This window comes from Nanorana parkeri, unplaced genomic scaffold, assembly GCF_000935625.1.
Source record: "Nanorana parkeri isolate BGI_ZX_2015 unplaced genomic scaffold, ASM93562v1 scaffold1255, whole genome shotgun sequence".
Taxonomy (NCBI): Eukaryota; Metazoa; Chordata; class Amphibia; order Anura; family Dicroglossidae; genus Nanorana; species Nanorana parkeri.
In genome coordinates, this window is record NW_017307523.1 from 86,242 (window position 1) to 111,902 (window position 25,661).

Below are 25,661 nucleotides of genomic sequence, written 5' to 3' on the forward strand. Positions count from 1 at the left end.
CACTGTGCTGGTGGCTCTGTTAAAGGGGATCAGTACACGATCTCCCTCCGGTCCCCTCCCCAGTGTCAGAATGCGAAAGTGATGAATATTATATCACTTCCTCATTCTTGTGTCACTCTCCGGCGTAAAAAGCTTTTAAAGCGTCGCCTATGGTCAATTTTGGGTATTGTATTTTTTTTGCGATTTCGTGGGTGCGCGCAATTTTAAAGCTTAACATGGTGTCTATTTACCCGATGTGACCCCGTCTTTTATATTTTACCAAAAAATTGGGTAATAATAATTGTATTATAACATAATGTAAAAAAAACACCTTTTTTTATTTTTCAAAATTTTCAGTGATTTTTTCCTTAATATAGTAAAAAAAAAAACTGCAGTGGTGATTAAATTCCACCAAAAGAAAGCTCTATCTGTCCCCAAAAAATGGTATAAAATTCATTTAAGCACCGCGATGCATGACGGAATAAACGTCAAAGTACTGCAGCGCTGAATACTGAAAAATGGCCTGGCCAGGAAGGGGGTGTAAACACCTGGTCTTCAAGTGGTTAAAGTCTCACTTCTAGGATCTGTCATACTATAAGACTGCATTAAACCAGTACATGCAAGACAAAAACGAAAATTGTTCAAAAACAAATTTTCTATTGGGTAAATTTACATCTATCCATCCGATGGGCCAAGATCTGAAACTTTGTTAAATAATCTAAAGAACTTTTGAGGTAATCCTAATAATGCAGAGGTGGGCAAACTCCGGTCCTCCAACTGTTCTGGAACTACAAATTCCATGACATATTGCAAGATTTTCACAGGCATGACTCCCAAAGACAGATGCATGATGGGATTTGTATCTCACCAAAGCTGAATGGCCAGAGTTTGCCCACCCCGTAATAATGCATAGTTTTGCCCACAAATGAGGAAGACATTTGGAGGAGTTTACAAAGTGTCAGTCCACGCTTCACAGTGCAAACCTTCAGCTGCATTCTCGGAAATAAGGGATCACAGCCAACAATGTCAGAAATAGTTAAGCTTCAACTAATCAAAATGTGCAGCACGACATCAAATCAAATTAAAAGTAATTTGAATGAAGATTTGTAAAAAATAATTGAATACTCAAAAACACTATATTTGTTATTTTATATTTATATATTGTAATGAACCTCAACACACATATAGCATGGTGGTAACACAGTATATAGCATGGTAGTACCAATTAAGCCTTAAAGTATCAATTTAGGTTTTTCTTTAGGGGTAGTTAGAACCCCTGTTAGATTTGTTTTGGTATATTGGTCACAGATTTTCCTTCACTGTCTGCTAAAACTGTTGCCACCAGAACAGAAAGTGATGGAAAATTTTCTATTAAAAAAAGATGTTTTGTCTGAACTTATTTAACTTTCAAATCTTGAATAAGAAAAAGATACTGAATGTTAAGGAACTAAGGTCTAAGGCTCCATTTACATATAGCGTTTCGACGTTAAAATGTTTAATCCGCACGGATTCTGCTAGCTTCTGGCTATTATTTAGCCGCGAACGTGCGAAATCCGCCATATTATCGCACTTGCACTATTTTGGGGGCCACGCGGTCCCAACAAAAATCTGAACAATGCACATTAAAGTGCATTTTTTTTTTCTGTTTAGAGCGGCTCTGTGCATATTTGTACAGCCGAATACGCGCTGACAGCCGCTCCAGTGTGAATGGAGCCTAAGATACACTGTATGGCTAAAAAGGACAGTGAATGAAAAAGTTGCTATCAATCATAAACATATGCAGCTAATGGCTCCCTCATGGCATAAGCTATAAAGCATAATTGCAGTAGTTCACACAGTTTAAACACTGTATGATGTGTTATGAATTGCTGCTTAATACAGCTTTTCACCTTACATACAACAGGTACAACAGGTAGCCATTTCATAATCTTCAAGGTTTCAAACAACAACAACAAAAAATCACCTCAATAACCTAAGCCTAAAACCAACATAAAATTTTAAAAACGTGCTTGGGTGGAGAGACTAAAGCAAGTTAAAATACTATTACAATTTCCTATGATGGACAAACATGACATATGTTAGATATATACTATTATTTACATTTATTTAGTTAGCCCCTTGTTTACAGTTTTTAAAGAAGACATGTACTATACCTCTAACATAGTATCGTACACCAGCTCGAAAACAACTTCTCCTTGAGATGAGAATCCAGTCAAAGTATTTTCCATTAACAGAACAGGAATGTATTGCTATAACTGAAGAGATGTTAAGGAACACAAAATCATAATTTTCTGTGATTGATTATGTCTCAAAAGAAGAACATCAAAAAGTGAATCTATAGAAAAATAAAGGTTCAATCCCATAAAAGGTGACATACAAGGGGACTGTACATCACAGTGAGTTGTGAAAGCTCACTCAATCCCCCAAAAAAGTCCTATACAGTCAACCCAGAATATGTATATTGCAATATTAGCCTAATATCCACATGAATGTGTATTAATTATTGTGTTGATGAACTCCTTTACTAGTCATCTTTGTGATGCACATTTGTTCAACAAGATAGCATGCCCACTGAGGTTTTTAAATACTTTTTAAAATCTTTAGCTAGCTGTTAGGTTATTATCTATTCTGAAAGATTCCTGGATTTGTATAGCCACCGGATCACTCGTATCTAAACGGCCATTGCAGGCTGCTTAAAGCATTAGGACAAGGCACCTTGCAAAGGGAAGGGTGAGGGAAAGGGGCTTAAGAATATAATACCCAAAGCTTGCTGAACTCCCCCCAATCGGTGAGGGGAGACCCAATGTGCCGGACCCACCAGGGTGACAGCGGAGCCCGGGGTAGACGGCGGCAGAGGGGAAGGCACACATTCGGCTGCATCGTACAAGCGATCCGGAGGCTGCATAGCTGCCGGATCGCTTGTATCTAAACAGCCATCGCCAGCTGTTTAAAATTATGCCAAGAACACGGCTACAGCAGCAGCCATGTTCTTGGTATAACAGCTTCAGGGACCAGGATGTATTTTGACGTTGGGCGGTCCTGAAGCAGCTAAAGATGCCCACACCATGAAAAAGTCCTTTGCTGCCATACAAAAAAGTAAATAATGTCCCCTGATGTTGTCCAGCAGTGTAGATGCATTGGCAATCACGATGTCCCGCTGCTGAAATGTAATGATCTGCTGTAAACAGCACCTGGGGATTCTGGGTGATGTCAAGGACATGACCACATTAGGACAATAACATCACCTGGGATCTCCGGCTGCTTTGTTAACATTCTAGCAGCTGGATGAACTGAATCTCATCCCTAGTGCAGACTTTGCCAAATGTCATAACATGTTAGATGAAATAACCGTCTGCTCAGTAAGATACAAAAGTTGAAAACATGTGTTATTCTTTTTGCATCATGGGCAAAATGTCTTTTGTACTTACAGAAAAATCTATTTCTTTGAGTCCATTAAGTATCACACTTTATATCTTCTAAATATTTACGCTCTTTTGTATTTAATATATACGTATCATCTTAAATGTTCAGCTTTACATCCACATGTTGTAACCACATATTTACCGCCTTACCATACCATCAGTCAGTAGTCTCTTGATTTGTTGATGAAGTCCATATACTTTCCAACATATAAATCGCTGAGTTGTCTGATGGCGTGAAAGCCACAGTTCACAATTCAAGCACAATTTATTGGGGGGAATTTATCAAAACTGAACCAGCTGTGCATGGCAGCCAATCAGCTCCTCTCTTCAGTTTGGTCAGTTAAGATTTGAAAATGACAGAGAGAAGTTGATTAGCTGCCATGGGCAACTGCTCCAGATTTTGTCTGCTCCAGTTCTTATAAATTCCCTTTAATGTGTTTTGCAATGACATGCACCATTTCCTTCAGGAAGTGTGGAAGACCATTTTATGTGTGTGGCTCAGAGCATCTTAGGGTTATTGCTCCGTCCCTGCCCCCACCCATGCCATGCAACGCCAGAAAGGGTATAAATATATGAGCATTAACATTTTCAGACAGTTATCATAAAGACCATATCTTATCAAGCAGATCTCTAATAGCTGATTGTCGGTGTTTTGCTAATATTCATGGCTTCTGTGTACGTAACCAAAACAGAGGATAAGGAGAGATCCAATCATAATTTCCCTGACATAATACCTGTTCCTCACAGCAGGCTAGGTCTGTATCATAAAGTGTATTTCTACCTTTGCAGTCAAATTGGAGAAAACCTAAAAATTTGTTCCTCTCATTAACATACAACCAAAAGCCAGGGTTGTGATCCATTAACCCTTTGTTAGGATAGGCAGTATTTGAATCTCCTAACAATACAAATAAGGAGAAGAAAAGTAAAGTTTTAGCAAGTAAAAAGCAATTTAAACTGCAAGCACATTTTAATTTTGTTTTTTAGCTTGTAAAAAAATAAAATAAGTGTTTTTTCCAATTTGGCTGCAAAAGTGGAAATGCACTTTAAGATTATTCAGTCTTATAGTTCCTCTCTTAGATTTAGTAAACGTCTGATGGTTAGATCAAACTTTTGTGTTTTTGGATGCAGATAAGATTTTGTTGATGCTTTTTCCTCACCTAATGAGGGGCTCTATACATTTTTCACCTGATGTGTGATTGGATCGATTCGTATGTGATCGGATCAAGGGTCAATAGAAATTTTCTATTTCCCGATAAAGAAATCTAAAGGACTCTGTATAATCTAAGATATTCCTTTAGTTGTTCCTGCACCCTTGGTTAGTTCATAATCAGCTGGCAGAGATCATCTGGAAATATAAATATGTTATGCCTCCTTTCTTAAAAATCATAAAACTGCAGCTTCTTCCTTTTGCCTACAGCACACTTCATAACTGAGAGGAGAATCATGGGGTGAGTGAAAGACCTCATGCTTTCCAGCTCCCTCATCAACTCCACCCATGCTTGCCTCCAGGACTTCACTAGAGTCTCTCCCATCCTATGGAACTCTCTACCCCAACCTGTCCGTCTATCTCCTACACTGACTGCCTTTAGGCGATCGCTTGAGACTCATCTCTTCAGGGAAGCCTATCCCACCTCAACCTAACCAATGAACCATCACTTTCTCAAACAATCATTCCCACACAGCTACCTCCTCATGTATCACTTGCCCTCTCTCTTTTAGATTGTAAGCCCTCACGGGCAGGGCCCTCATACCATCTTGTATTGAAGTGTATTGCGATTGAAATGTCTTCCATACATTGTGAAGCGCTGCGCAAACTGTTGGTGCTATATAAATCCTGTATAATAATAATAATAATCCCCATAATTATAACTGACATGTGAGACTGAAGCTGTCACACGTCGGCTCTAATGATCAGGAACTAAGCGATAACATGTCAATCCCTCAGTCCCTGATTACAGGAATTTAGATTTTTAGAATGTTGGCATTGGCTCAACCAGTTATAGACAGTAACACAGCAATTTAGATAGACAAAGTAGTATTAAAGCCTCAAACTTTCTTTCAAAAATGAATCCAGCTCAAACGAATATACACTTGCCTAGCAAAGAAGTTCTTTACTTTGCCCGAGCTCTGACAGTCATCATGTTTTGGAACAGTTGTCTCCAATTCTATCAGCTCAGCTACCCTGAACTTCCTGTCCAATACAAGATCAACAACGGACCGTGGTTTCTACAGTAACTATCCATCTTTTAACTTGGAGAAGAGAGGAGGAAGGAGCAGCAAGGTGGGGAGTGACTTGCCCTGCTGTGCCTGTGTGTTTGTGGAGGCGCACACACCTTACTAGCACACAAAAGGGTGGCTCCATAGGACCCTGCAATGGAAAGGAGTCATCCTAAAACAGGATGTTAGGGCCAGTGCTCAGGGGACCAGCTAATTCTGCAGGAAATTAAACTTTTAAAAAATCAAGAAGCCACATCCATTATAATTAAATCAGCATTTGAAATAGCTGAAAAACCTTTTGACTTTATATCACTTTAAAAGAAGAAGTTACAAATTCTGACCACTGAAAATTCTAATAAAATATCCTTTACATAAATGTTTATGATTGATTTGGCCAATCATGCATTTTTTTGCACTGCAAAAACAGCCTTCTAATGCAGTAATGTTTGGCCAACAATTTTTCAATCCACTTTGGTGGAACTGGGAGGTGATGACTGGACCACCCACAACTGGATTTTCAGCCGATTTGGCAGCAATTGGCTGAAAGTAGAGCCTTGTATGGCCAAAAGGCGATCATCCCTAAGAAAAATAACTCAGACAACAGATTTTCCCCTGTATGGCATATGTAGGGGCTGTAGTTTGTTAAATAACATATGATCATAACTGCTTGCATTAAGCAAAATTCATCTTATATCAATGGGTAGCCTTTATTTTGTACAAGAGTACACTTAATCTTCAAAGATGAATTCCAAGCAAATATTAAAAAATTCACCTTTGATACCTCATGCATTGTATTAAAAGGTATATACACAACAAGTTTCCAAAACAATGAATGTAATCACAAGGAATATGCCTGTAGAATGATTTGCCTTGAACCAATCTGAAATCAGGTTTCTAGTGGGAGTATTCAGGTAGTGAGAAATTAAAAGAAAAAAAGGGCAGAGTGGAGTGCAAGTGGAGCAGTGACAAAGTCTATAAAAGCACGAGCTCTAAACTTTTGATCAAAGTTGCTATATGCTGGTGTTGCCCTAAAAATGCACTAGTAAAACTCTAACATTTCATGGAGTTTATATATTCACTAATAGCCCATTTTAAAAGGAACTTAGCTTCTAAAACCTGCCTGATTATTCTGCACAATAAATTCATTTTACAAAATGTAAAAATGGTCTTTTTTATATGATGTAGTTAGACAGTATTGTACCTACTTTTAAACATACACATTTTAAAAGGATACATCCGTGAATAACCGGAACAGCAAATTTCTGGATCTTTGGATGGAAAAAAGAAGATGAAATTCTTTCTGATTAATATTTTTATATATTCTAAAATACTAGCAAAATAGGTTAGGTTTTTTTATTACATGGAAAATGTCTAACTTTTGTAATTTACAATTGTATGCGTCTACAATCTGTTGCCAAAATAAATAAATAATAAACTGCTACAGGTACAAAGTGCAGGCACCCTCTATAATCCTCTATACAACTGAATGTTGGTAGCTCTGACAAAGAAAGCTCATGCACTTTTTCATACATTCCTATTAGTCAGTAAGTCTACCTTTTATAGCGATGTGCAAATGGGATCATGTGGGAAGCAGGGCTTAGTGGCAAACTCCAACACTAGCCAGAAGTGTTTGAGCTTTTCCAGTCAGAAGGGCCTGGATCTGGCCATAAAAGGAGGATTTAAGAGTAGCAGTTTCTAACCAAGCAACAGAGTTGATTTACTAAAGGGATACATTCTGCAAAGTGATTGTTCACTCTTTTTACGTTCCAAAATGAATAATAGTAAATGAGGCAAGTTCAGCTGGAAAAGCCAATCATGTGCAAGAGAAATAAAAAAAAAAAACAGGATTTTGCTGGCACCTGATTGGTTAATTTAATTCATTTCAATTTCTCTCCTGCCTTAGTAAATCAACCCCATTGTCTTTTTAAGGTATGCAAGATTCCTGTAATAAAAAGGATGTTATCATAAGGGCATTGGCAAATGTGGCCAAAACCTGGCAGGCATGTAAAAATCATGGAGTAGAAGAAAACAAAACGGAGTGCAATTGGCAATGATTTGGTGTCACTGATAAAACTCAAAACTTCCCAAAAGGCATTATGCACTTTTGGTGATAAAGTGCCTTGATACTCTCTGGGCACCAAAAACATGTAACATGGATGTGATACATGCACAGCAATATCTTCCAACAGTTTGGAAAATATTCCTGTGACATAACGAATGCCTCCAACTGCCTGGGGAGAACACTATAGAGATTAAAAGAGAGAGAGAGGACAGCCTGACAAATTAGCAGAACCCTTTTGTTTCTATTAAGTCATCTGATGCCAGGTATAACTTAGCTCTCCAGCTCAGTAAAGCACAGGGTATCCCTCAGAAGTTACAGTAAATCTTAAAAATGCATTCCTGTACCTTCATTATTAACAAAATGTAGCGTATTTGTGTATCACTCGGCTGTAGATCATCAAATCATCTCTGAATTAGTGTTAATGCTGTCCTTCCTTCTGGAGGGTGGCTTACTTTTGTTCGCTATGGTTCCTGTGTGTGTTGTAGAGCCACCGCTCCATGCTCGCATTTTTCATGTTTAGTTAGCTCATTTATATTGACGTTTTAGTCAATCAAGGAAGTGAGCCTGGAGCGGTGGCTACTTTACAACACATACAGGGAGGACCATGGGGAACAAAAGTAGCCTCCCCCCAGAGGAAAGGACAGTGTCAGCATGAATTCAGAGATGATTTGAGGAGCTACAACCGAGTGATGCACAAAGAAGCTACAGTTTTGTTAATAGTTAAGGTACTTGAATGTATTTTTATGATTTAACTCCTGAGTTTAGTGTCACTGTAAGATTCTCCCATCTCCCGAATTCCAGCTGCTCAACAGTGACCCAGCAGAGAAATGAAAAAAAGGTGATTCACCAGGACTCTGATTTATGAGTTTTTTTGCCACAGCTTGGAAACAGAGAATCAGCAGTGAGGTTTGCGGTCTCCTCTGACTTGTGAACTCATCTATCACCATTTCCTATGTAGTATAGAATAGGAAATACCTCCCTACACCCTTGTGGACAAGATACAGCTGGTTTCTTGGGAACAGGCCTCCCGGAGAACAGGCAGACATCATTGTGTATCATGTATTTCAAAGAGAGGGAACAATAATCAAATAGGGTTCCATGGAGGAAGGAAAACATGTTGCTGGTTTTGTACACAAAATGCCATTACAGCCATTCTGGAGAAACCGCGCCTATTTCCCCAATATGTTGCAGCTAACCTTAATAAGAACATATTTGCAGAGATGAAATCATAAGGCTGCCAAAGTGGTCAACAAATGCTAAAAAGATAGAATATTAAAGAAAACCTTTTCTTTAAAGTTCCAGAAAGCTTTCATTTAAAAAGGCAACAAAGAAGTCTGATTATAATGTAAGTACGGTAAGTGTATGTAAGTCAAATTTTTTTCCTGTTTAAGTTTTGGATAAAGTATGGAATGGATAAGACCCCTGTTAGTATTTGTCCTGTCTGCGTTTTGTCAGTGAGATTTCCCCTTACAGTCAAACTTTATGAAAAGAACTTTGCAGCTTGGTAGGAAAAAACGGTCTTCAGCAAGTCCACCAATTAAAAACATTTTAAACATTCCACATTATACCAAGCAACCAATTGTGAATATTCTACCTAACATGCTCTTGATTAATACATTACGTATTTGAACCCGTTAAAATAATAACACTGAATTACCTCAGGTTGTGCAGAAAACTCTCTCAGTAAATGTCCATTCCATACAAACCTCTGATCAGCCTGCAAAATAAAAAAAAATAAGAAAATCATGAAAATCTTCACAATGAAATTGTATTTTTAGCAATAGAAGTATTTTAACTCATTACTGTTTTTTTTGTTTTTTTGTAAATCTATCCCCGAAACACTGTTACATTTTAAATATAGGAACAGGCACAGTTAAACTACTGTCCCCTTTTCCTGTTTTACTCAAAAGAAAGACCTTTTGTTGGTTGGATCATATTAACACATCTACCCATGATAAACATTAGTACTTTACATGAGTACTTTTATACCCTAGTACTGTTTTGGCTAGGGATGCACTGAAAATTTCAGCTGCCGAAACATTTTGTCCAAAAATGGTACTTTGGGCAAAATGTGGCCGAAAATTAATTCCATTCCTAGGGTTCTCTCCTCCAGACTGGGTGCCGGTCTGTGTCCCCTCCAATGCCCGCTGCTCTCACCTGCCTGTGTCGGCAGAGGCAACAGGAATCCAAGGGGACACAGACTAGCGTCCAGCGGGGAGGAGAGAAGCTTTGAGGCCGAGAGGGGAGGAGACAACTATGGATGCTGATTGATGAATGTTTGTAAATAACCGAGGACACAGTAGGCTCACTGTGTCCCCCAGTTATGAATAAACAGGAAGTGTTGTACATCACTTCCTGTTCATTCATAATTGTGGACATAGTAACGAACACTATATCCCCAGTTTATGAATGGACAGGAACAAATCAGTAAAGAGGCTTCCTGTCCATTCAGAACAGGGGCTGCAGAAAAAGTCATCAATCCCTTTTTTATTTTAAAAGGGAAATATCAGGGGTCTGTTTAGACCCCTGATATTTCACTGAAGCCCCCAATAGCAAAGTAAAAAATAATTAAATAAATAGAAATAATATAAAATTTAAAAACTTTTACAAAATTATAAAAACGTTGGAAAAAACTGTCATTTTTGGTTTTCGTTTCTGCCTGACAAATGTTTTATTTTTGCTTTCGGTCTAAAAATTCAATTTTGGTTCATCTCTAGTTTTGGCAAAAGGGTAAAAAATGAGTGTCAGCGGCTCAAAAGTTTGAGACTGTGAGAAAGAGCAATATGAAGGTATGTTTCTAGCAGCTTTATTTGTCTCATGGCACCAGCAAGGAACACAGCTCTACAGAGCGGGCACAGAGATTTAAGTTCAGGTCATCTGCTTCTAGAGCTTCTATCAAGTTACGCAATAGTTTGGATGCTGAGAGATCATGAAACCTTTGCATCATTGGGGCGGTCACTGTCATTCAGTGCAAAGTATATCATGTTGTATGTTATTTAATACTATATGCCAGAATTTACAGTCATGCATTCATAACATTAGTGGTTTTATGATATTGTAGTTTTGAGAGGGCCAACAGCCATGGGGACAAACAAGTGGCTACTGAATTGTTTAGCATTTTGAAATGGATAAATGATGGCTGAACTATTGTTTCAACGAAAACTGCATACATTTGTAGAAAATGCAACATTATATTTGGTGCAGTAATGGGGTGTATAAATGTCTGTTGTTGGGTACGCCCTATATGAGAATGTCTGGCTAAGCAAAAACAACTTTTTTTTTCTATTTTTTTAGTGCTGTATCCATTCTTTTCCCCCTAGCTCCGAGGACGGAGCCTCAAATCAACACTGTAAACTGCAGTCTATCGCCGACTATAAACAAGACGAAATTCATGTCTGCATATATATATAGTCACAGGTAGATTACTAGAGTATATAGGACACTGAACATGTGTCTTGTATTATGTGCACTGGTTGTTTTGTCCCCGCTATACATTACCCTGTGGCCTGTGTATAGCTCAACATGCAGCTAAAGCCTCCTATTCTGCAATAAGCCAGGCTTGATGCTTTTTTTTTAACAAAACAGGGTGGGGTGCAACTGGTAAAAGAACACAGAAATATACTAATCAAAATGTAAAACATGTAAATACAGTACCAGCCTACATGGACCACCAACTTATAAAAGCGATTCGCCGGCGTATTGCTTGTATGTAAACAGGCATCCTGAATGTTTTTAAATTTAGGCAGGCTCCTGCGGCGCACGCGAGTGGGCGTGGCTGGCGGGACGATTAAATATGCCCGCTCAGATCTAGGAAGCTCCCGGCCGGCCGTATTTTTACAACGGCCGGTCGGCAGGCGGATAAAGGAAGAGTCTTGAAGCTGCTGTAAATAAAGATGTTTGCTCTTCGGCTCCATCTTGTGGCCGATTTTGATATCGCAGGTAGGTAAGCCTATGATTTTTTCATGCTGGAGGCAACTCACTGGTACTGCAGAGGTGCAGTACGTCTCGACAACGAGAAACCAGGAAGTAATTTTGTCTTCTTCTTGTTGTCATAAGAAAGGAAATTGAAGCTGCTGTCAAGATCCAAAAGCAATTGGGACTCCAGATTAAAAAATAACAAGAATGAGCACATAGGCAATAGGTAAAGAGAAATTATATATGAAAACTTCTATTAAGGATTTCCTTAAAGTGACATTAAAGGATAAAAAATGTTTCCCTCCTCCCAATGTTAATGTAAGCACTTACCTTAAATGATGTCTCTTAATCAGATCTTCTTCTTCTTTACTGACCTTTTTAGCCTTCTCTCCGGCGCTGCTGCGGGTCTCCGATTCAGCGCTGACTCCTCTGTGCTTGCTGGCACTTCCTGTCTGCATGCGGTGCACGTCATCTTTAGACTTACCTTGTGTCTCTCCTCGTCTCCCGGCTGAAAATCTGAACTGTGCATGCACCCGCCCCAAGATCCTTTGCGGCTGCCCGAGATTTTTCAGATTTTCGGACGGGAGCGCGCCGGGAAGACACAGGTAAGTATTAACCCTTTTTAAAGCTTTTTTTGTTTTTTAAAGTTTTTGCATATATCTACTGCTTACTAGCAGTAGATATATGCAAAGAAAAAAAAAACGGAGGGTTTACTAACACTTTAAAGCAGACCTTTACCCATATCTTTAAAAATAACAACAAACACACCTTTAGAAATGTTTGAAATTGACAATCTACAAACACATAATTCCAGATAATTACAGGCTTTGTATTCTTTGCATACCTTATTTCTCTTTCCTTTTCCAGTCTTCTGACAGTGACCATGTTAATAGGGCAGGGTACTAGATCTCCCTTTACTACCTGGAACTCTGGCACACGTGACTAGGATATGTTACCATGCACATCATCTCGGGGGAGGAAAATGCCTGGGCTCTCAGGAGATTTCCCAGCAATGCTCTGCTGATGTAATCTTCCCAGGATGCAACGCTTTGGGACTTACATAATTTCTGCCAGAACTGGACCAGGAAGTGGATGAACTCTATTTGTAAGTAAATGAAAAACAAGTTTGTTTAACTAATGAATGTAAGAGGATTTTAAATCAGCATGCAGAGCTGCAAGCTGACGGGATTTTTAGTGAAAGAGGGTCCACTTTAAACACAGACTCTTCTACACGAGGTGCCACTTGCCTGCCACACACTGAGGTTATATTGAACAACATCCTCCAAGAGCCTAAACTTCTTTGCACATGCACACGCCCCCACATGCACACATGCGTCAAGTCCGCCTACGTGCGAAAACGACGATCACATCCATTGCGCCGCACATGTTACATATCGCTGCGAACGTCGGAGTGAGAGCAATAATTCTAGGGCCATTAATCACTGATAACACTAAGCTGATGAGCGGTAAAAGCTTTTAAAGCGTCGGCTATGATCAATTTTGGGTATGGTAGTTTTTTGCGATTTAGCGGGTGCGCGCAATTTTAAAGCTTGACATGTTTGGTGTCTATTTACCTGATGTGACCCCGTCTTTTATATTTTACCAAAAAATTGGGTAATAATAAATGTTTTATAACATAACGTAGGGAGAACAGGTTTTTTTTTTTTTTTCTGTACTTTTTTCATTATATAGTAAAACAAAAACAAAAAACGTAGTGGTGATTAAATACCACCAAAAGAAAGCTCTATCTGTCCCCAAAAAATGGTATAAAATTTATTTCAGTAAAGCGTTGCATGACAGAATAAATGTCAAAGTACCGCAGCGCTGAATACTGAAAAATGGCCTGGACAGGAAGGGGGTATTAACACCCTGGTCAGCAAGTGGTTAAAAGGGTAAATTCACCTTACCAAGTATTTTGGGAAAATTGAATTACCCACTCAAATCTGGCCCCCTCTCCAACCCTCGGTAAACTTACCTCCTCCGGTGCGGGACTGGCGCCCCGGTGTCCTCCATGAGAACAGTCACTATGCACCCCGAGCTGAGTAGTAGGAACAGTAGTATTGGACAGATTGAATTACCTCGGAGTTTAGCTTTAATTATGTACTGGATATTGCATGCATTGAACGACATTTTATTTGGTCTTCTACCAGCAGCACTCCTGCCATACTGTAGATTAATGCATTGCTGAGGACTGTTCATAAAGTTAATATTTTTACTTGCTAAGCCAAGGATCTAAAAGAAAGATGTGTCAAAGAATGTGAGTAGAGTTGAAGAACACGACAGGCAGTGTGATGACACACAGGCGCAGTGAGTATAGTTGGAGAACTCGACAGGCAGGATGAAGGTGCGTAGTGCAGTGAAAGAAATTGGGGACTGAAACAACCGCATGGCTAGTGCACCCGCACTAGCTCCATCTGGACTAGATCTCCTACTGCCAGTCACCGGATGTGATGTCACTGGTTGGAGAAGTCGACAAGTCGGAGGTTTCGATATAAAAGAGCTTTGAGAATCAACATAAATATTTGGATATTTGGATCTGAAGTGCATAAATAGATGTTAGACTGGTGTAAAAGCATCTGTTTACTGTGAAGGCACTGGGGGTGATCATTTAGAATGGTGTACTGGCCAGCAAAGGGCAGGGAAGAGGTAGCAGGCCATCCTCCCTACCCATTTCCACCATGCTTCACCCACCCTGTCTATCGCTCAATGTGAGAGGATTGAACGTACCCGAGAAAATAAGGATGGTTCTCTGATTTATACTGACAGAAAATAGTTTTTTTGTGTGTGTTTTTTTTTGCAGGAATCTCACTTTAAACTACACCATGCCCCACGTTTTGCGGACCAATTCTTTCCTTTGGCAATTCATAGTTATTTTCCTGATAAAGAATCTAGGGGTGTTAGCGTCTTGCTATCTCGCTAGACTCCCTGGTCTTTGAAGGCCCTCTCCTTTAAAGGCTCCCTGGGTACACAGGTGGTCACATTAGCGCATGTGAACCTCCCAATTATAACTGGATTACCTTCCTGATACGGACCTTAGAACTTCACGATAAATTTAATAGGGCAGTCTCTTGGGTAGTGACTTCAATCTTATTCTCGATCCAGCGTTGGATACCTCCAATTCCTCCTCTCAACTTTCTTTTGCAGATCGCAAACATATTAAGAAGTGTCCTTACCTGCATTAGTTAGTCGATGTATGGAGACTTCATCACCAAAACTAAAGGATTTCACTTACTTTTCCCACACACATCAAGTGTATTCTCGTATTGGTTTTTTTCTTATTCTCCTTAGCCAATTTCCTCTCAGCAACCATTCAGAGATTGGGAGTATAACCTCTTCGGACCTGCTCCTGCGGTCTCAACGTTTCCTTGTTGGAGGATCCTGTGGTTCTGTCCTCAGTGCATCAGGAATTGCATAAATTGTTTTGCTCATAATATATCTTCTGATCTCTCTCCTTACACAGTTTGGGAAGCTAAACCTAAATGCAGTAATTTGGAGGATGCTTATCCGACACAGTACAAGACTTAAGTGTCAGCGCCACCAGCAGATTACGAATCTTATTGCCCAGATTATTATTATGGAAGTTACCCACAAACGTGCTGGGGAATCATCCATAGGTGCTCAGCTGGTTCAATTGTTAGGCCAAGGCCAAAGTTTCCCTGGGTAAATGTAGATGCTCCTTTTATGAATATGGTAACCAGTGTAGTAGATCCTTGGCTAATGCTCTACGCCATCAACGATCTAAATGGGGCTCATGATACAGGGACTTGGGATTATTATTCTGACCTATATAATTTACACCGACTGTCCGTTCCCTCTGGCCAGACGTCACAGGAGGAGCGAATACAGGTCTATCTGCACCAGTCTAACATGACTTCTCTTGATGAGAAGATTTGTTCCAATTTGGAGACTGCTATTACCACTTTGGAACTGGATGTGGCCCTGAGGTATTTTCAGGGCGGTAAGACTCCCAGGGCAGATGGTTTATCCCTTGTATATTATAAGAGGTTTTCCCCTTGTTCTGTCCCTTCATTTTGTGGTAGCATTGAACTCTCTATGCGATGGCTGTTCTTTTAGGTCAGAAGCTGTGTTTGCCCATATAGCTGTTCTACCTAAAGGTGGGGAAGGGTCTGTCAGTTTGCTCTAGCTACCACCCCCTTTCTCTATCTAAAAGTTGCACTAAACTCTTTGAAACAATCTTATATCTATACCTTTTACAGTTTCTTTGTGAAATTATCCACCTGGACCAGGTGGGTTTTATGCCCTCTAGGGTGGCAAAGGACAATTCCACCAGAGCTTTGAATATCATCCACTTGGCCCTGTCGAATTTCACAACCTGTGTTCTTATTTCAACTGATGCCAAAAAGGCATTCAACAGGGTTGACTGATCATTTTTGCACATCACTTTAGAGTCTCTGGGTTTGGACCCGCATATGCTTACTTGGCTCCAGCCACTCTACTCCTGTCCGTCAGTGAGAGTTCCAGTCAAAGGTTCCCTGTCCGAATCGCTTACTATTACTAACTACACTATATAGGTTTGCCTGCTATTCCCCCATGATGTTTATTTTGATGCTGGAACGATTTCTCCATACAGTGCAGGCTAATACAGATATAAGGGGGGCATTTTGGGGTCTAAGTCTCACAAGGTCGCTGTTTATGCCGACAACCTTTTATCTTTTCTGTCTTCTCCCTTTAGGTCTATCTCAATTCTCCTCTCGAAATTCTGTAAGTTTGCATGTTTTTCTGCCTCCTAATGCCTTTCAAGGGCTGATGGAGAACTTTCCTTTTAGGTAGGCAACTAGTTCCATACGATATCTGGGTATCCATTTACCACGGGATCGATCTCAAACCTTTTCATTGAACTTTCTCCCATTACTTCAATTGATTAAATCGGATCTCCAGAATACCTTTTCCAGGATGGGCAGGTGTAATATGAAACAGAATATCCTTCCCAGGATCCTGTACGAGCCCCAACGGTTTGTGCTCCACCTTATTTCCTTAAATCCACCCAGGTTATTTTGAACGCTTTTGTTTGGGCGGCCCAGTGTGCCATGCGATTCTCTGCAGACCTAAATACAGTGGAAGTATTTACTACTAGGCAGTGCACATTGCCAGAGTTTTGGAATTGTGTAGACATTTGAGGGGAATTTATCAAAACTGGAGCAGCTATGCATGGCAACCAATCAGCTTGTCTCTTTAATTTTCAAATCTTAAATGAACAAACTGAAGAGAGAAGCTGATTGGTTGTCATGGGTAACTGCTCCAGATTCTGTCTGCTCCAGTTTTGATAAATTCTCCCCTAAGTTATGGGTTTCCATGCAACAATCTTTTTCTCCTATACCCTTACCTGCGCTCCCATGGTGCCTCCTACCTTTGGCCTCCCATCCTACCATTGCTGAAACTGAACTGGTGGTGGGTTCAGTATTCTCGAAGGGTCTGCTATCTTCACCACCGACCCCGGTGATGCCTCTATTAGGGAATCCCTATTTCCCCCTGACCTGTGGGACTAAGCTTTCCATAAGCTGAGGCACTCAGAAAAATGTTGTGCCTCGGATTTTATTCTTTGGTCACACTGGCCATCATATTCTCTTCTTTCTAAAGACCTGGCTTTTCCTCTACTTTGGGTGTCTGGTGCTGGGGGCAGTTATCCCATTTTCTTTAATCTCTCTCCAATGCTTCCCATTTTGAGCGACCTCTGTCATTATTATTATTATTATTATACAGGATTTATATAGCGCCAACAGTTTGCGCAGCGCTTTACATGGAGCCGGTTTCCTGGGCAATCCGCAAGCCGGGTGGTGAGTAATGACCCCGCCTCCCTGATTAGCCGGGAAGCTGGCTCCATGCTGATTGGCTGGGAAGCCCGTTTCCAAGCAAATCACAATCGAGCCGGCCAAACAACATGGAGCAAGCTTCCTGGGGAATCAGGAAGTCAGGCGGCAAGTCATTACCCGCTGCACAGCTTCCTGATTGCCTGAGAAGCCGGCTCCATGGCAGTGGAAGCCCTGGTACTCAGTATCGGCAAGTACCGAAAGCAAAATATTGGTATCGTTGCATCCCTATTTATTATGATCGAAAAACTTGTTGTAACAGAGAAAGTTGATCAGTCTGCTTTTTCTCTAGGGTTTCAAATTAATAAATTGCTGTTTATTGGAAACAAATCTTAGATGAGTGCTTAGGTTTGCAGAAGCCAGCAAAAGTCACCAAGCCTTTTCTTGAGATGGAGGGATTGTTTGAATTAGACTTGTTATGGTGTGCTTTTGGCGGGAGGAAAAATCCTCCGACAGTTCCACTTCATGGAGGGGTAAGAACCAGAGGCAAATGCCTTGGGCGGCACAGGACACCATGTGATCTGAGTTTAAGTCAGAGAGGAAAACGGGGGTAGAGGGGAAAACTTTCAGCAAACCCCGTCATGTGGAGCAATGGCTGCAGTCCAGTACAGCACCTTGGATACTTGGCATGTGTAGTCTTGAAGCACCGAACAAAGTGAGTGCATATCAGAACAGCTATTACTTTCCAGTTACACCTGAAAGTTCCAGCATTTGCAAGTCAGAGGAAAATGCAGAGGTGGGCTGCTCAGATTTAAAGGTGATATAAAAATTCCGCCAGCACACTACTTTAAAACTAAATGTATTGCAAGCAAAGAAGAAAATCTGAAAATCTCAAAGCCAAGGCGCTGCAGAATAAAATGGTGGCAGTTGTAAATTTTTATATGTTGAACGACATTAGCGCAATTTATTATCAAACTCAAAAATTCCGTAAAAAATGCACTTAAGTTAAATTTAGTGCCCCAAAACACAGTAAAAAAAACATTTTTTTAAATGCAATACAAACAATGAGGTTACAACAAGTAAATAGATACCCAACATGACCAGGTTAAAAATTATGTGCGTCAGTAAAAACAGCAACAATATTCACTACACAAAGAAGTCCATAGACGACGCTTTGAAAAGCCGCTACAGGTCATCAGTTTAGAGATGTGCGTAAATATTGGCCCTAGAATGATTGCTCTCACCCTGGCGTGTGCAGCGTTAGCCAACTTGTGTAGCGCAATCATCGTTTTTGGACGTAGGCGCACCCGACGCGTGTTTACATGAAGACGCATGTGCTCGCGGGGTACTTTACAAAAATAGTTTTTAGTATTTTTACATTTATTTCACTTAATATTTTAAAAAACGATTTATTTGTATTACTTTAATTGCCATCACATAGGGGGGCTTACAAGCCCCCCATGTGATAGCATATTGGTGGTAAGGTACTCTTTAAGGTGATACTGGGAGTCCAAAAGACCCCTAGTGTCACCTTTCCACTTTAAATAAGCTATTGAAGTGCAGATCGCAGGAGCGCGCGAAACACAGCGGGGGTGTCTTTGGGGGGGAGGGGAGCGGGCAGTTTACCAGCATGTAGAAGCGATCTGACGACAGCTGAGTGGCTAGAATTGCTTCTATTGTAAAGCCGCCCGTCGGCTCTACAAATGTAAACAGTTAGCCCCCCGGGAGTTTAAAGCGGCCCGCTGCCAGTGACGTCCTGTCACTGGCCACTAAAGGGTTAACCACAAAAGTACTTTAGGCCACTAGTTACTAGAGAGTAAAAGATTATATATACATAGAAGCTGATGTCATTTTAAGGGTGACACTGCCACACAGAGTTTGCATTTAGGCATCAGCACCTGGGTTAAACAGTAGCCAGAGACGTGGCAGGGACCTTTGCCTTTGGAAGAGTACTAGGTTGCCAGGCTGTGCTGAGAGGCAGTAAAAGCATATAGGAGAGGAATGCAGATCTCTCATTCTGAAGTAAATCAAGAAAAACGCATTTTGGAGCATTTAGCTAATCCCAAAACGAAAGACACTAGGTATTCATTTGCCAATTTTCAAGTCTGAAGTAATTTAAACAGAGGTCGCTTTTACCGTAATTTTGTTTTTTTAAATTCCTTTTTGATAGCTAATATGACTGAAAGCAGTAGAATGCTCTATATTGTCCTTCCCACTATGAAAATCATTTCCTGGTTTTAAACTCACTGAGGGGAATTTATCAAAACTAGAGCACACATAATCTGGAGCAGTTGCCCATGGCAACCAATCAGCTTCTACCTTTCATTTTCAAAGCTTAACTGAACAAATTGAAGAGAGAAGCTGATTGGTTACTGTGGGCAACAGCTCCAGATTCTGTCTGCTCCAGTTTTGATAAATCCCTCTCACTTGTTGTAAGGTTCTCTTTTTTGGATTTGCACAACAAAGTAAGAACTCTGGCATACCCGCCCCCCATTAGCGTCCATCAGGTAAATGTATACTGTAGGGTTACAGAGTTGTAGGTGTTCATTTGAGCTGGAAGTTTATATTTGCATACTTCACAACCTAAGTTTGGGGGCTTTTGAGGTGCTTAAATTGTATATTTTAAAAATCACACTTACACAGATCAGTAGAGCACATTAGTATTATCAACTCCCATTATTATGCAAGCAAAAAGTACATATTTGCTTGCTATGACTTAAAACTGCTGCTCAGGGAGTTCCTCATGTGGTCTAAAGCTTGGGCACCCTAGATCACATTGTCCCTAATTACTAGGAGTATTGACAGTGTTTTACAGTTTTTTTTAGATTGCAATATTATAAACATGCACAGAGGCTACTGAAACGGCTGCTGACCTCTCCTTATAAAAATGCTAGTTGTTTGGTTGTTACGCTAATTTTCTTGCTTCAGAATATTAATTTACAGACCCAGAAAAAGTAAGCAGATTAGGACTTTTACTAAATGTTCTGCTCTGTATTCTAGTTGCAAGCTCAGTAACAAATTACTGAAGCCAGTGGGCCAGAATAACAATCAAGGCAACTTTTTCATAAGGTAAGCAATAGCAGGACTCCATTTTTCTCTCATGACAGGTTTACGTTAAAGTGTTGCAGTGCAGAACAGTACAATATACTAGAAACAAAAATGCAGTGGTCTATCATTACTCATACCCTTTCTAGCAGACTCATTTCTTGGAATTCCGGACTTGTATTTGATAGTCGCTGTAGAGTGTGTGTGAGATCATAGGATGTAGAGAAGTAAAATCCATCCACGCTGAGAACATAGCTGATCATGGAAAGGAAGGTTTTGTTATCCTGCAACTGTTAAAACAACATGTGTCAGCATTATTATTTCATGTACTTTTAAATGCACAGTGCAGATTAAAAAAATATCTAAATCATAAGACAGACAACATTAAGCAGAATGCTTTTCAAAACCTTTTTTTTCTTTTTTATAACTGGATTTTAAATAACTAGATACATTAAGGGAAAAAGGTTAGATCCTCTCTATGTAAATTGAAACCCCATATATAATGTAGGTCAATGGGAAGTGAGGGATTTAGGTTCCAGGCCTCTCTCAAAAATGACATAGGTGACATAATACACTATATTTAAAGCTTTGAAATGAATGTTATGAATGCTCCAATGGTACCTATAGAGTGGCTCTATGTGCCTCCATACCTCCAAGTGTACCCATGTGCTCCTACATATCTCCAAGTGTACCCCTATGCTCTTCTGTAGCTCCAAGTGTACCCCCTGTGCCTCCAGCTCTCTATATGCGTGTGCACATCTCCATTTGTATCCATGTGCCGCCAGAGCATCTCCATGTGTGCACCACCATACCTTCAAGTGTCCCTATGTAGGTGTCCAGAGTTCTTTGAGCCCCTTCCTGAGCCGCAATACTTATAATTGGCTGGGAAAAAGAGTAATGTTATTATAATGGGGGACTTCAATTATTCAGACATTGATTGGGCAAAGGGAACTGCACAAATCAACCAAGGCTTGCCGTTTCGTTAACTTATTGAGGGACAGTTTCATGGAGCAGATGGCAGAAGTCCCAACTAGGATGAATGCATTATTGGATCTAATAATATCAAATAATACAGAGCTGATTTTAGACATAGGGTTATCACATTCACAATAGGTTACAGAAAAGAAACGTAGATTAGTTTGACAAGAACACTAAACTTAAAAAAAAAAGACTAACTTCAACAGACTGCGATCATTAATGCATGATATCAAATGGGAGGAATTATATATAACAAAGAATACAGACTAATTGGGGTTGTTTTAAGGATATACTGAACAATAGCATAAGCCAGTGCATGCCATTGGGCAACAAAAATAAAAGCTAAACTGGTGTGGCTGATTTCAGAGGTAAAACAACTTATTGGAGGTGCACCGAAATGAAAATTTCAAAACCGAAATTTAAAAAAATATCAGGCCGAAACCGATTTTACTTATATTCGGGTCGGCTTATACTCGAGTATATACGGTAGAAAAAGAGATTGAGGACACAGAGTCCTCAATCTAGAAATAACAGAATCTGAAAGGCATCTATCTCTACAACAGCCATGCCATAAAAACCAGTGACCGTAAAGGGTGGTAAAATGATCTTTGGGACAGAAGATCTGGAAGAGCGCACAGGTTTTTGCCAGGAGTCGGACTAGCACATCCGCCTAGTCCAGTTCAGTGCTATAAGAATCACCAGAATGCCATCCATCTTGATACAATGAGACAGATGTGGAAGGAGCTTTAAAAGGCGAAAAGGTTGTACTGATCAAACAAAGCAGCCAGGGCATCCACTTCTTTCTGCCATGGATCTCTGTCCCTGAAGATAAACCTGTCCAGTTGGTAGTTGAACCTTGAGGCCAGGAGGTTCACATCTGGCACCCCCAAGGGAAAATCTGTTCCACTTCTTTTTTTGCAGATGTGGCACTGTCCGATTAAATCCAGTGTAAAATGACTATACAGTCAAGGAGACCAGCATTGAAGGGGTAGTCAAATTGCTTGGAACTCCAGAATGTTGATGGGGAGACAAGCTTCTTCAGACGACCAAGTCCCTTAAACCATCAGGGTGTCTAGAATGTCTCCACAGCTTGTAAAGCTGGCATCCATCATAAGAATAGTCCATGATAAAAGGAGGAAAGACTTTCCAGATTCCAGAACTGGACTGATGAACCACCAGGCCAGAGACAACCTGGTCCTGTTCTTGTCAGGTACATTGGCAAGTCCAGTGACTGTTACCTTATTATCCCATGCAGCCAGAATGTTTTAATGATCTGGAGTAAAACAGGGCAAATGGTAATGCCTCGAAGAAAGCTACCATAATACTCACAGACCAGCTGGAGATGCAGCAAAGGTTATATGGCTCCAAGTGACTGTGGACACAAATGGACAGTAGCAAGGACAAACCAAGGTAAACCCGCAATGCCTGCTAGGAGAGAAGTTGCAAGAAACAACCTCACGCTGAAAGGTGGAAAAGGATCGTGTAGAACGACACAGCTGTTAGTGACACCATGATTTTCTCTGGTGCATTAACCTCTTTCGAGTAAAAGCTGGAGGAAAAAAGGTATTAGTTTCAGGCGCATACAAGACAAGCCCCAAAGTACAAGCACAGTACTGAGATGCTGGAGAGTGCCATATGAAGAACAAAGTGAAACAAGTCACATTCCAAACATTTTTTGCCCCTACCATGGGCTCACTTTCAAGGGAGCCTTCAGGGGTCATGGACCTGGATATGTAAAGTGCTCAAGCGTTTACAAACCAGTACACTAGGTGTCTGGGGAGCGCCACAAGCAGAGCCCAGTGCCAGAGGCTCGCATTACAGGCAGGTCCTGCATCTTGATCATTTACTAATTTGTATTGAAATTATAGTTTATCATGGGAGCGAGCTTGGAGCGGTGGCTACTTTACAACACACACAGGAACCATAGGGAACAAAAGTAGCCACCTTTGAGAAGGAAGGACAATGTCAGCACAAATTTAGAGATGATTTGGAGGTTCTACAGCTGAGTGATGCACAAAGCAGATAGTTTTATGAATAGAGTACTTGAATGCATTTTTAAGATTTAACTCCTGAGTTTAGTGTCACTTCCATGTCAGTAAACGATGGGATCAACTGCTATAGGGGCGGGCAGAGCTCCGATAATGCAAGAAACAGGTGGTTGACTACTAGTGGAGTAGAACATTCTACAAATGTATAGAGCACCAAGAACTATTTGGGTTGTCTTGTCTGGGTGTTTGCAGTCTTTGCAGATAAATTCAGTTGTGCATACCTGCATAATATGGTAAATGCTGACCATCACCACCACGCTTTAACAGACATCACTTATCTTAGTAAGGCTTTTCAGGGCTGGCAATGTGCCCTCACTGACAAATAAGCCACAGCTCAGACATTTCCCCAGAAATGCCACAGGCCTGCATGTGTGCAGTGCCACATCAGGAGCACTGAGTTAACAATTTAACCAAAGCAAGAAGAAAAAAAAAAAGGTGGGAAATGTAAAATGGCAGTTTGGGCAAAAAGTGCGCAGCCGTCAAAGTAAAAACAAAAGTGTACACTATTCTCTAGTTTTAATAAAAAGGGGGGTCCTCTATATACAAAAATAAACTTAACATGCACAGAACCTACAGAAAGGTATAGGCAAGCACAGATGGGGAAGAATCAATCTCCCTCACAATAACTAAGCTATATACAGCCTAGTCACACATACAAAGCTGCTTGAAAAGAAAGTGGAGATTACCTGAACAAAGCATAAGCCTGCTAATCACTCACAAGTGAGTTTTCAGACAGGAACAGTAACTGCTCCAGCTCTGGTCCCAATAATTCTGCAAGGAATCTACAGATAATCTGGCCTGCCTTGAATACGGAGTCCTGTGCTAACAGCAACACATACGGGTTGTCACTGATGAACGCAGGACTGTTGCAGAGAGAACACCAGTATACTTCAGGAACTGGGAAAACCTGCACTTGTTGACAAACTGGAGACTTCCAGGATTTCCAATATCTGGCTTGAATCTACCAGTATTTGTTAATAGTACAAAAAAGTAGGGATGCACCGATACAAGCATCGGTATCGGCCGCGATACCGAGTATTTGCATGAGTACTCGTACTCGTACTCGTACTCGTGCAAATACTCCAAAACATAAAACGAGTACCTGTGCCGCGTCCGCCATCTTCAGGGACCCGGATCCGCCGCACACAGGACCTCCATCGCGTCTTCAATCAAGCAAGATGGCCGCGACCTCCTCTGTCATCTGCTTCATTCTGACCTCTCCCGCTGATTGGCCGATTGGATGATTGACAGGCTTCAAAGTATTCAGATTCACACAAAAAAAATAGCAGAAAGGAGCAAGACATCCAATCTCCTGATACTAAGCACAACTAAGCAGATGTGAGGCGGGAGGGGGTTAAAGCCTCAACAGGCTGGACTTTAGTATTCTATGTGCTTAGTGTTCATTTCTCCTGTAGATGCCAGTATAACCCTAGGTTGCTTATTATATTAAAAGCTGTCTCCCAGCAAAAAACTGCAAGAATTGGTTTAAGATAATGAAACAACAAAGATGGGGCATATTGGTGGGAAGGAGGCGGGTGGAAGTGTGGGTAGAAGTGATGGAAAAGTTGCCTCTCTTACATTGATATTTTTGCAAAAATAACTTCAAATAAACAGTATTTAACATTCCTTTGGGAACAGTTTTAATTTGTAATGATGCAATTCTGCCATATACATCACTCGAATGCTGTAACAAATGTCTATCAGAAACTCACCTGAGTATCTGTTAAATGCAAAATTGTCTTTTTATAGGAAATAACATCAAAGCCTGTGGCTTTCCAAATGGAATGATTAAAAAGATCCCCTACTTTCTTCTTTCTGGTAATCACAATCAGATACATTCCTGATAAGCAAAATAGTATACATTATAAAATATTGTGGAAACATATGTCAATAACTACTTGACATTCAAAATACAACACACACACACACAAGTCTTAAAGCAGAACTGCATTTTTCCTTTAACACAGGGGGTTGAGAATGGAAAAATAAAAATCACTTTAAGAAACTGGAACTCCAGTCAGTTAGCACAATACAACAGAAATGCATTTCTATAACTGATTTTACTTGCCAAAGAACTTGCCGTTCTACACACTCAGTTATGTGATTTATACTCAAATGCCAGGCTGCACAATCAGGCAGAAGACACACTGATTTAGGAGAGACGGGGCTCTTTATTTTATATTTGGGTGTGCCGGGAGGGGGGTTGTATTATTTTGAATGTGGGGGG

General features: G+C 40.5%; 1 protein-coding gene across 1 annotated transcript in view; it reads right to left on the reverse strand.

Annotated features, from left to right (window-relative positions):
- The window catches only part of SACM1L (SAC1 suppressor of actin mutations 1-like (yeast)), a 101,945-nt gene that overhangs the window by 58,398 nt on the left and 17,886 nt on the right, over positions 1 to 25,661 (reverse strand). Inside the window, exons 4-8 of the mRNA XM_018568859.1 lie at positions 25,147 to 25,274; positions 20,549 to 20,698; positions 9,338 to 9,397; positions 6,853 to 6,886; positions 2,133 to 2,234 (exon numbers count right to left, since the gene is read on the reverse strand). Of these exons, the coding sequence (XP_018424361.1) occupies positions 2,133 to 2,234; positions 6,853 to 6,886; positions 9,338 to 9,397; positions 20,549 to 20,698; positions 25,147 to 25,274 (474 nt within the window). The remainder of the gene's footprint in view (positions 1 to 2,132; positions 2,235 to 6,852; positions 6,887 to 9,337; positions 9,398 to 20,548; positions 20,699 to 25,146; positions 25,275 to 25,661) is intronic.